Source organism: Primulina tabacum, chromosome 3, assembly GCF_025594145.1.
Source record: "Primulina tabacum isolate GXHZ01 chromosome 3, ASM2559414v2, whole genome shotgun sequence".
Taxonomy (NCBI): Eukaryota; Viridiplantae; Streptophyta; class Magnoliopsida; order Lamiales; family Gesneriaceae; genus Primulina; species Primulina tabacum.
In genome coordinates this window covers 15,571,779-15,585,108 of record NC_134552.1, presented here as the reverse complement: position 1 = coordinate 15,585,108, position 13,330 = coordinate 15,571,779, and the positions used below count along the sequence as shown (strand labels likewise).

At 32.5% G+C, this 13,330-nt stretch overlaps 1 protein-coding gene across 1 annotated transcript; it reads left to right on the top strand.

Annotated features, from left to right (window-relative positions):
* Nucleotides 1–8,546: 8,546 nt before the first annotated feature.
* Nucleotides 8,547–13,098, top strand: LOC142540763 (uncharacterized). The gene is made up of 6 exons (XM_075647121.1): nt 8,547–8,813; nt 9,297–9,578; nt 10,146–10,319; nt 10,462–10,568; nt 11,423–11,748; nt 12,257–13,098. The coding sequence occupies exons 1-6, from the start codon at nt 8,706–8,708 to the stop codon at nt 12,841–12,843; spliced, it is 1,584 nt and encodes a 527-aa protein (XP_075503236.1). The 5' UTR covers nt 8,547–8,705; the 3' UTR covers nt 12,844–13,098.
* The last annotated feature ends 232 nt before the right edge of the window (nt 13,099–13,330 follow it).

Here is a 13,330-nt window from a genome sequence, read left to right as displayed (position 1 = left end):
CGGCAATACGCACCAAGCCCAAGACAAAAAATGAGTCCATAAAAACAAAATACTATATATAAAGAAAACCAAGAATGATAAAAACAAATAAACATTTTTTATTTGGGTAATATTTAAATTTATAGACATTAATGTTCGGCACTCAATTTCAATATAAATAAAACAAAAACAAACAGTCAGATTTTTTCAAAATAAAAATGGATTGAACCCCAAGATTCAAACAAAGAACATCAATCGTTCTCACAAGAGATACGTATATATTTTAAAAAGATGAAACATTGCTTTTACTGAATATATATGAATCGTTGCCATATATGAGAATTGGGTTGGTACAAATAGTTAAAGCAATATTGCCACTTTTCTTTTCTTCTTCATTAATGCGTCAGCACACACACAAGAAATCTAAGCACCAATTATCGCATTCAACCCCAAATGGGTCCATCTATATATACACAAAATCAATTATCGTAACATAGTATTATATATATATATAATAATAATAAAAATAAAATATGGAAGTTGGAGTACCTTGAATAAAAGTGCGAAAATAGTGCACGAACGAACCCATAATTTTGGTCTTCTGGCTGGAACTCCCTTTGTCTGTGCAAGTTTCGTACAGTAGGCTACAGTGACAGTGTATTCTTTTCTTTGGAAGAGGAAGCCCCAAACATTTGTTAATAATATTCATCCTTCTCCGGTTTACGCAAGCTGCTTACTTTTTGAAAAGATAATAAAGTGCAGCATATTATCTTTACATTTTTTATTACACCACACAATATATTTAAGTGAAAATACGTTCCTTACGATAATCGATCATCGATGTCGGGGATATGATGTTCGCATTTTTATGGCTCCAACTGTGGGCATATATCAATTTCTTTATTTGGGATCAATCAAACTTTATTTCTTTCTGGGAAGAACAATTCTCAACTAAGTACAAAATCAACTTAATGATGTTTGTTTTTCGTTGATTCCAGTATAAATAAAAATTTTATATTCTGTTCATATGTTTTATTATTTTATTTTTATCGGTAAATTATTTATGTCATTGAATATTTAGCTTCCATAATTTAAATAAATGGAAAAACACACACATTTAGTATATATTTTTACGCCCAGATTCAATTAGCAGTGATATTTAAATTGTCAGTTTAACTCTTTTTCTTCCCTTTCGAAAAGATTGATTTCATAATATGCTTAAGTGGCAAGGCAAAGGCACAACAGGGCATGGGCTTCATGGACCCAAAGAAGACGACTCGAATCAAAACCCGAGACATATACACACACACACACATATATTAATAATGAAAATTAAATTTCATACCTATATATTTTTTAAAAAAATACTTGAAATCTATAGAGGGAAATTCAATTTTTGAAATTTAAAAGACGTGAAATGATCTTGGCAGTATCTCTCACCACGTTCATTTGACTTTAATCAGTCATTTTTTATGCCTCTCGTATATTTCAATGGAGTCCTTCAGCATAGATCGCATTAATTAAGAACATGAAGACTCTTAAAAGATTTAAGATTTTCGATTGTCTCTTATTGTTATGAATGTATTGGTTTCGCACTGGCATATTTTAGGTGTTACGTAGAGCTTTGGGTGGGAACGTTGCAAAATCTGATAGTGGTTGGGACATTGGAGTTAGAGAAGTGAGCTTCACAAAGGATTTATACTCACGCGGCTTTTCTGATGGATTGGATGAAATACCTCAAAATCTTTCTATAATACAGTGCCATCAAGATGAGATACATTCAACTTAAAACCTCCATCAACCTATGGTTTCATCATTCATGTTATTGCTTTTAGTTCGTTTGTGTATGTAACACTCTAATTGTTAAGCTCAAACTCCAGCATGAAAATATAATATTCTTGAATTTCCCCGTCTTTTCAACGTAAATTGTCGGTTGATTGATCGAGTTCACTGCTAAAAACAGGTATGGGAATTACCTGTGGGAGCTCAAGTAAGTACTCGCATTTTCAGAAAAAACCAGAATAGAAATGTTTGTATTTGAAGAAATATCTAGAATTTTTTTTGGGCATCTTTCCACATATAAATATTGTAAGCAAAATATCATTAACATATAAAATCAGAAAGATATGTTTACTCTCACTAAATTTATGATACACACAATCATCTAATTCATTCATCTCAAAACCAAATGAGATAATTATTTGATAAAACTTGCAGTACCATTGACGAGAAGCTTACTTTAACCCATGTATGGACTTTTTAAGTTTGCAAACCATATTTTTGCATGGAATTATACTCCACTCATTGCCTCGACCTGTTTTTAAGAATCTGAAACTTGCATGGCTTGAATAAAAGTAGATTGGATCATCCTCCACCGTACCATTATTTTCCTCATATTTTGGAGTAGCACTATGTAATCATCCGGAATAGCGCCCTTTCTCTATTGGACTTCTGTAAAGACACTTGTTCCTCATACGTTGGTTCTTGAGGTTGTTTTATTCGGAGTTGATTGACAATATGTGGGGCCTTAACTCCTAATCGTTATTATAATGCAACTCGATTAGAGTTAATTAATTACAACGAAAAACGAGTAAAAATTTTATTTATAAGAAGTCCAAAATGTGTCAACTATAGTTATAATACTAAAAATAGTATTTAATAAAATATCGTCTAAACACATCACATCATAAAATAAGCTCACACATTACTGAAATCAACTATATATAAACAACTTATATCCCCAGGACATGTCCCGGTATATAGATACATATACATACTGGGATAGAACACTCAATCTCGACTCGGATGTGACTCCCTCCAGAAGTACCCCCTTCAGTCTCCTGATAACCTGGAGTACCTGTCATTGTCCACACACAAAGACAACAACAGCCCCCATTGGGGGTGAGCAAACGTTCTGTATGGAACAACCAAAATATATATAACATGTATTTACACGATGATATATGATATGCAATGCATGCATGTCGTGGAGATATCAGGTCAAATGCACATCCACTGAGCAAGTATCGGAACCAATGGACATGCATGTCGTGGAGATATCAGGTCAAATGCACATCCACTGAGCAAGTATCGGAACCAATGGACATGCATGTCGTGGAGATATCAGGTCAAATGCACATCCACTGAGCAAGTATCGGAACCAATCGACATGCATGTCGTGGAGATATCAGGTCAAATGCACATCCACTGAGCAAGTATCGGAACCAATCGAATCGCTATCAAATCAATTCTCGAGCTAGCACACAGGCCTTGGTCAAGTATAAGAGAATATCCGTAAGATAGCGTCGGCAAAGCGCCATCAAATCCCAAATCTCAACCAATCAATCATAGGAGCCACGAATGACTATGTTTTATGGGCATTACAAACATAGTATCATGCGCAAAACACCATAATCAAAATCCGATGATATCAAGATATCCAATGATCATAGCTCAACGTGCATGTAACGTATCGATGTATGTATAAAATGATGTGTGTTAACAAAATATTTATTTTATACATCGATCTACCAATCATGAATGTCGTGTATGCCACATCAACTCAACAAATAAGGCATATAGACACATATTTCCATTCAAATCAATCAAGAAAATATCATATGACACAGATACATTCCGTATGTTACTCGGTTATAACATACATCAATTCTTCGTTTCCATTTCAATGTAGCTTTAGGATTTCAGTACAGAAAATCTATCTACATAATCAAAATATTTATTTCAATCAATAAATTCATTAAAATGCAACACTGATAGCGTATTTGAATTTATCAATTCGTTTTACGCTTTTTAGTTTAACCTTTACATTATTAGGATAATTATATCGCATTATAAATCCTAATAATTTATTATTATACAATCATTTACAATCAAACGTTCAAGTTTCACAATTTTTTTGAAACTTTGAAAATTCATATAAAATTGAAACCATAACATAATTCAATTCCGACTTTGAAAGTTAGTTTTTTGTAGATTATTCTGTCACATATATTGAGTTCGAATTCTAATACATGCTATTCAAACAATTCAATAAATAAAAGTTCTGAATCGAGAAGAAAATTACCTCAAATGAACGCTCTCAACACGATGATTTCGAATATATAATTTGTTTCAAGTTTCGACAACGTTTCGAGGTAGATTCGAACGATAGAACTTTGTTTTCTTGTTTTTACTTCAACGTTCAGTGGAAATGGAAGATAGATTATCAGAAAATACATTCTTATCGGCCTTAAATCATGTGCAGCAGAGGTGGTGCGCGCGCATAAGCGCAAGAACTGGCGCGGCCGCGCGCATAGTTATGTCCGGAAGATGTTTTACCAAGCTGCGCGCACGGGTGTGCACCTTGTTATGTCCGAAACATTATTTTAGGTTTCTAATTAGCCAAAGTGGTCAACATAAAAGTTGTAGATCTATGTATTGGCTTTCATTCTCCCAAAATATGTCAGTGCAGAAACTTCAATGCACATGATACACTTCGGGATGATTTTGCCCCTATTTTCAAATGGGTTTGGACAAAATTCAAAACATGAAAGTTTTAGTACTATGTATTAGATTTATAATGAAACTGGTTTCATTTCATTTGAACTAATACTCAGATAATTATGTTGAAAACCGTAACATGTGTCACTTCTCTATTGCGGTTCAGCACACCATTCAAACACAAATCAATTACTACTACAATCTTTCATTATCACAACATATTTTCTCACTTTTATTGTCAATTATATACTTCATACACTTAATAACATGACAATTTCATGAATTATCGAGAATTAAAATATTATTTACGATAATACGATGCGAGGTCCTTGCACAATGTCTTATTGTTTTTGTATCACATCCTGATGAATAACATTAATACAATCTTGAACATTATCAGTATAAATGAATGGGATATGAACCAGATCCTCTTGAAGAGTAGTCGGAACCCATTGTTCCTAGAATACAAAGTCTGTTGCTTTATTCTTCCTCCAAACTCAATATCCTCAACAAATAATGCAGTTCATATCTTAAACATTTTTTTTAATTGGGATCATAAAATCCATAACCCCGTGATCGCTCAGAATACCGAAGAAAGTAGTTACCGACTATGACAAGATAGGAATCATGTCTCAGTAGAGTTAATTGACGCTCTGATACGACGTGTCCCACGATCTAACGCAACAAGGCTCGTGCTTTATAATGATTACATAATAGGCCTGATGTAATACATTGGGCCTAGTTGAACCAACTTTTCACATATTAAATTTGGCTCGTGAAGGAACTAAAAGCTTGGTCGGTCCAAATATTTGGGGAAAAGGAAGAGTTTAATAGTCATATCTTATATTTCTTTCCATTAAAGGCTTCGTTTGCATAGCTATTTATAAATTTTTTTAATAACATATTTTAAAAGTTGTTTTAAGAATAAATATGTATTTTATAGTTAAAAATAATTAGAAATATGTTTGGACAACTATTATATATACAAATTTTAATTATCATCTATCCCATGCTTTTTAACTCTAAAATATCAGAAAACACATTTCAATTGTTATTTAAAAACTGTACTGGGAGGGAAAAAATAAAATAAAAATTTCAAAAATATCTTATAAAAAACTTATCCAAACACACACACTAAGTTTTTTCCACTCATAAACACATTAAAATGTTTTCAAATAGTTTTCCAAATAAAACCTTGTTATCTGTTTTCACTTATGTTATGCTTCGTTACCTCACATTTCTTTGTTTTTCATAAATACATTTATATGGTGTACTGCCACTCTTAAAAGAAACCGCCTCTGATAATTGACACAATAGTACACACAAATGTATAATCAAACGATTGGTATTGTTAAACTTTGTGATTGTTTCGTTAAACAAATATTTACGAATAAATTTTTTTTTAAAAAAAAAAACAATTCCCTCTATCCGAAAATCTTATTTGATTTCTTTCTTGATCCACGATCTATACATTTTTTTCCTACGGCCGACTAAGTATAATATCGATGCCTGAACGGATATATCCAAACCTTTTTGTAGAAAGAAAGATGGATACAGCTCACGACTTTAATTCTTCTTTTTCCTAACCTTTTTTTATTGTTGGATCACGATATTTGTTTAACCCTTTATATACTGAAAAAAAGGAAAATGTTTTGGTAATAAATTTATTATTGACCAATAATGGATTTATCAAATTGCACACAACAACAACAAAATGTAGGGATTTGCATTTGCGTCTAAACCTACATTTATTCATGGTTGTGTATCTGGATTGGAATAATGTAAAGGTACGAATACTTCGATTTCTGAACAGATGATTCGTGAGACGATTCAACCTAACTCATATCTGCATCGAAAATAATAATCTTGACATAAGAAATAATAAATTCAATGGATCGGTTCGGGTCAAGTTGAAGATTCGTATCACAAAATTGACTTGTAATATGTTCTTATATGAGTTTTTGTGTTAATGTTATGCCTCATATTGTTAAGGGGGCAGAGTTGTTTTCTCTTTTTTTTTTTTTAATTTTTTTTGTTTTTTTAATTATAAATATTTATATTAAGAATTATAAATATTTTTTATATAATAATATGATATTATTATATTAATTTAATAATTAGATATATTTAAATAATAGTATAATATTTAATATATTATTTTAATAATTAGATAATATTTATTATATAATTTTAATAATTAAATATAAAATCATAAAAATTAAAATATTTAATTATATAAATTTACAAAGTATTTTACAATAATTTTATAATTAAATGTCTAACACACAAATTTATTGAATAATATTTAAACATTCAAGTACACAGTTAAAATAAAAATACAAATTCGAATTTAGATAATTTAAATGCAAATATAATAAAAGATAAACAAACTAAATCATCAATAATTTGAAAAATCAGATCCAGATCTAGATCCAGATCCTCCAAAATCACCAAAATAATTAAATTAATCATTTTTGTAATATTATCACATTTATTAAAAATATAATATTAAATATATTCAATATAAAATGTAATTATAATTATATCACTAAATTTTAAAAATATATATTTAATAACTTATAAAAAAATGAAATAAAAAAAATATTTCGAGAATATTTTTTTTTAGAGTAAGATTTGAAGTAGATGAGTTGGAGATGAATATTGTATTTGGTGCATAAAGTGCACTATTTTAGAATAGAGTTGTTTTAAAATAGAGTTTTGGATCGAAGATGGCCTAAATAAACAAACCACAAACTCACTTTTTATCACTTTCTAGAATAATAAATAAATGGTTCTAAGACCACTGCTCAAATATGATCGATTGCATGGGATATTTAGTCACTTGGAATTTTTTTTATTTTTTATCATTAGTTTTTTTTATTTTAATTTTTTATCAATAGTTACTCAGAGTTAAATTTAAATAAATCCTCGTTTTATATACATAAAAATAAAAAATTATTTAAATGCTTTCCTTTTAAAACTTCCCCCCCTACATGTGGGCCAGCTGTTCTGTGCCACAAGGACAGGAAAAACACGTGCGGAAAACGAATCAGGACCCAACTCAGGCACACGCAACGCAAGGATGTAGTTGTGAGACAACACCTAAATTCCCTCACTGTCCTTGGCTCGATATTTGGTTGGATAATTATATACTAAATAACGTTGTGTGCACAAATAATTTTATTACACTAATTTTTTATATTAAGAACTACTTTAGTTGTAAATATAGATATCACATTTACATTAACAACTTTGAAGATACATTTTTATAACTGATTTGGATAAATTTTTGTTATGTTCGAGATATATGACAAATATAATAATTTTTGGATTTTTAAAATTAGTGACCATGTGATTATTTTGTGATTTATTATGACATTTGTCGGTGATTATTATAAACCGCTTTTATCTACAATAATGTCCGAAAAAATTGGGTAAAGACAATACATATCTTTTGGACGAAAATAATAATTATAGAATGAAATGTAACATTTCAATATTACATTTTCTCACCAAAATAACCTATTTCATAGGTGTTGATTTTCCAAGAAATTCTCAAAAATTAGCCTTAAAATTAAGGGTTAAACCATATCGTGGCAAGATAAGACTGATGCCTTGACAAAATTAAATAAGGCTCTGAGACGATGTCTCATAATCTAACACAACAATATTCGTGCTTAATATAATAATCATTGACTCATCTAAAACTATAACCAGATTTAATAATATATCTATCAGCAAATTTATATATTGAATAATATGTAATTCGATACGATAATTTTATTTTAAATGATATTTAATTCATAATTTCCAGTTTTCCACAATCAAATAAATATAAAAAAATGACGTTAATCACATTTATTATGACATTGATACAAAACTAATTCGGTTGGAAATTGGAGCAAACATAGGCCTTGAAGGTATATACAGTCTATACCTGCAGGGGTATAATCGTCTTTAAAATAGAAACCTCGTTACATGAATTCATGCCATCAAATATGGACCGACTGCACGGAATGTCACCGATATACATTCTGCCTTCTCCTCTCGATCTTTTTCTCCTCAATAACACGCACAAATTATTAAGGAGACGGTGGAGAATTCTTAATTTGTAACAGGAGAGGTAATTCTCATTTTTCTCCGCATAAAGTTGGAATTCCCGACTCTCCATTTCGAATTTGGTTAGGGAATTCCAATATTCTTGGATTTTTGGGTATTGTGATTGGATGGTTCAGCTGATGGGATCGCCGCATGTCGAGGGCGTTGAAGAATTTTCGGAGGAGTATGGGCCTCTTGCCAAACGATCTCGCTCATCCACTTCTCAAACTAACCAGGTTTTTAAACTATAGCTGATTGCTAGAGTTTTAATGATAATATTTTATTGCCGATTCTGGGTTTAGGGTTTATGTTTTTTGCTGTGATTTGTTTTTTTGTTTTTTTGTCTCCGTGATTAGTCGGGATCCTATCGCGTGTAGTTTCCTGATGTATTTAATTTTCCATTTTTTGGTTTATTGTTATCGTGTTTTATAACAATAATCGTTGAATAGCACGGGGAAAACGAATTTCTCAACAGTAGTTATCTTTGATTTGTATATTTATAAAGCTTGGTGAATTTCGATGCAAAGAAGTAATGAGATGAACTATCGTTACGCATATTTCTTTGTTTATTGATGCACTGATTATTGTTGCAGTTGTTTGTTGTTTACTTTATAGTGCGCTTGTAGGTGTTTTACTTTATCCGAGTTTCCCTGGCATGTTTTCCCACTCGTTCTACAGCTTTTGATTCCCCTTGCAATGATTTGTTTTTTAATTAACAGTGGAGCTCAAGAAATCACGAGCTTCCAGTTTCGCCATCGGAATACAACCCTCTTGACGAGCCGAGTCCTTTAGGTTTGAGGCTTAGAAAGAGTCCATCTTTGATAGACTTGATCCAAATGAGACTCTCACAGGGGACCACTGCTTCTACTATGTTGCAGCCTGGTGGAAATGCACACTCCCTTACCAAAACCGATGTGAAGGGAACTGTTGCTTCGTGCTTGAATGACAAGCTGAAGGCTTCAAATTTTCCAGCTTTGTTATTGAGAATTGGCACGTGGGAGGTAATATTCTGAACTTTTGCCTACAATGTTCTTACCAAAATTTCTTTTTGTTTGAGAAAGAAATCTGTCTGTTTTGCTTTAAGTTTGAAGAGTAATTTGATATCACTATCGCGGCAGTCAAGTTGGTGACAAATGGGTGCCATAATACCCGTTCTTTCATCAGCTCTCCACATCTAAGAATCTGGAGTATTATGATGTTATGTATAAATAGAGCTTAGGCATTCAAGTTGAAGCAATGTTTAATGAAACTGTTTTGGATTAAAAGAAGAGAATTTATATTCCGGTTACCCTAATTCTAACCAAATCTTTTCAATTGTATTTATTCCAGACAGAAGTTTGTTTCTTGGAATTACTTGATGAAAGAAATACTTTTTGAAGGTCTAATTATTTGCACTGTTTCTGGTCATACAGAGCTAAGCTACAAAACCAAGATATAACTGGTCAATTCGCGTTCTTGCTCTAACAAATAAGTTTTTCCAGAAAATTTTATTTTATTTGTAGTGTACTTTGGCATCTTCTAAAGAGTAAATTCTTTAATTTTTTGGCTGACCAATCATCTTTTGGCAGTATGAGTCAAGATATGAAGGTGATCTGGTTGCTAAGTCTTATTTTGCTAAGCATAAACTTGTTTGGGAAGTTCTTGAAGGCGGTCTCAAGAGTAATATAGAGATACAGTGGTCTGATATCACGGCTCTGAAAGCTGAATGTCCTGATAATGGTCCCGACTCTTTGACAATTGTGGTAATTAGTTTCTCTCACTTTATACTCTCAATATTTTTTCTGAACATCCCAAAGACAGATTTCTTATTCATTTTTTAAGTAAAAACAGGTGATTTTATTTGTTGTTATTACTCAGCATATTATTTTTGTGTGTGTGATCTAGTTGGCTCGACAGCCCACCTTTTACCGGGAAACCAATCCACAACCCAGAAAACACACTCTCTGGCAGGCAAGTACCGACTTTACGGATGGGCAGGCTGAAAAATATAGGTAAGACTTTCAAAATTAGTTTGTGTGTTCCATTATTTGTCATTTTATTGATTGAATGTCGTGGAAAATTTTGGATTGCTGCTATTATTGAGCAGTCACTCAAAATCTCTATCATGAAAATCGATTGTATGTAATTTAAAGGGGACGTTTTTTTCCTTCAAGTTTGAAGGAACAAGCTCGGAGTATTTTGTATTTATGCATGCAAATTGATCTTATGAACAACTATAAGCTATTAATATGTGGGGGGTGGGGGTGGTGTTATGCCTTTGTATTGATGCACTTTTCTGGACAATATTGAGGCTTTTGTCATGCAAGCTTCAATTTCCTCTGCTCCTTGCACTTTGAACAATCGGTAGAGAAAATAGTTACCATCACTTCTTGCTGGTGTTAACAATCTGTTATACTCAATCAACTACCAAAAAATCTATCCATTTCCCTAAAACATTTCTAGACAGTACTAAATTTTGTTTCATTGCCGCTTGTGGCTTCCAATTTCTCGTTACTTCTAAATTTTGTGTAACAATCTGTTATACCCAATCAACTGCCAAAATCTAACCACTTTCCGTAAAACATTTCTAGACGGTACTAAATTTTGCTTCAGTACCGCTCGTGGCTTCCAATTTTTTCTAGATACTTCTAAATTTTGTGTCAGGATTGATTTCATTTTTGTGCTACATGAATGAATCTGTCCCCTTCTTTCCTTAACAAATTTGCTATATGTACAAGTCACCTTACTATGGTGGGAACAAATATTTTATTGACCGACGCAAATTGGAAAGTTTTTACTTTTTACCATGATTTTGTAGACTTGGAACTATAATAAACTTGGCCAATGTTTTTTACTGTTTGAATAGGCAGCATTATCTACAGTGCTATCCAGGTGTGTTAAACAAGCATTATGAAAAGCTTATCCAATGTGACGCGCGTCTTTGTATTTTGAGCCAACAGCCTGAGATAGTCATGGACTCACCATATTTTGATTCACAAGTTTCTGGTCTCGAAAACTCAGAAGAATGTAAAAGTGAAGTATGTAATGACACGCCAACTGTTGTTGAAGGATCTCCCTTTGTGTTCCAGGATGTGGCACCAGCAGCTGCTGCACCATTAGCTTCCTTCGATTTTGGACAGAATCCTTTGGTCGCTCAGCATGTGTCTAAAGAAGCTCCATCACCTATCTCAGGTTTGTTCATATTCTAATCATGCGTTTTGACGGGCTTGAATCTTATGCTTAATTCCTGGGCCTAAAACCTTAGGGACACCTTTGTTTCTTGGTTATGGCTTCAATAAGTGAAAAAAGAATAAAATGATCCGTGTATACTGTTTATGTGTGTGTCAGTGGTATCCACAATCTGGAGATGAGATTCTTTTTCGATCAAATGAACTTTACTATGTTGCCCACACCTACTATAGTTTGGGTCAAAATTGTGAATTTGTTTTGCTCTCGAACACTCGATCTTAACCATAATCTGTCTTTCATGTGAATGGTTCTTCATGAATGTTAACCTTTTTTTGAAATGGGACATTGCTTTGCTTGAGCTATTATTACCTATTGTACCATATTTATGTAACTATCACACTACCTCCTTTTCCAAAATACGTGCAAACTGTCATTATTCTCTTGACTACATGATTTGTTTTTTTTTTAATTCATTATTTTTTCCTATTTATTATCATCTTAATACTGTCAGTGATGGATCCACAAGTAAATGAAGGGGACATCAAATTTGGCGAGACTGTTTCTGTTGTACCCGAAATTTGGGAACCACCAAGGGTGCAGGGACTTCCCCACTCTGTGTCTATGAGTGATCTTGTGAATCACATTGGAAATTGTATTTCAGAGCAAGTGATCTGTGGAAATTTACCTTCAAATAAGGCATCAGAATGCCAGGACATGCTGGAAAACATTTCCCAAATGTTACTGAGCGACAGTCAACATGCTATGGGCTTGGATGAAAAATCGCTTATGAAAAAGGTGAATTCTCTCTGCTGCCTATTGCAGGATCCTGTCACAGCTTCCAATGCACAAGTTCAAGAGAGCCGTCATAAAGATATTGATAATGGGAAAGACATCTCCTCTGAGCTTATGAATAATTCTGTACACGAGGATGCTAAATGTAAGCTTGCTTTTGAAGGGAACGGTGTTGATATTAATCAGGGGCCTTCAATTTCAAGAAAAGACTCGTTAAACGACTTCCTTCTCCATCTTCCGCATATTGCTTCTCTTCCCAAGTTCTTAGTTGGTATTTCAGAAGACGGTGAATATCAAGCTACTTGATGGTCGTTCTTTCGCTATCAGTTGTCTGATTCAAAACTAGATGGTTTTGGTTCTCCCTTCTGATTAGAAATTTGTGATTTAGTACTAGTTTTTTTAGTGATATTCTGCAGTTGTGGGATTTGGAAATTAAGTTTGATGAAGAATCCTGCAATATTGAGAGCACTAGAATATCGTGTGTTCAAAAATTTGTATGTTTATCCGCAAATTTCAGAGGATCTGGTTGTACTTGTGCTGTAAATGGACCATATTTACCGATTCCCTTTGCTGGCTGGTATATACATTCCATATAATGGTTGACTCCGAAAAATAATTTGAAGAACGATGAGACAATGTCCAAAAAAAGGAAGTTAAGATTTAAAATGAAATAGGAATTCTAAGATGGTGATTATAGATTGATGATGATTGTCCAAAACTTCGAACACTTTTTGATCTGTGCATATATATAATTTTTTCCCTCTAAATTAATTTTTATGATGAATTAATAATA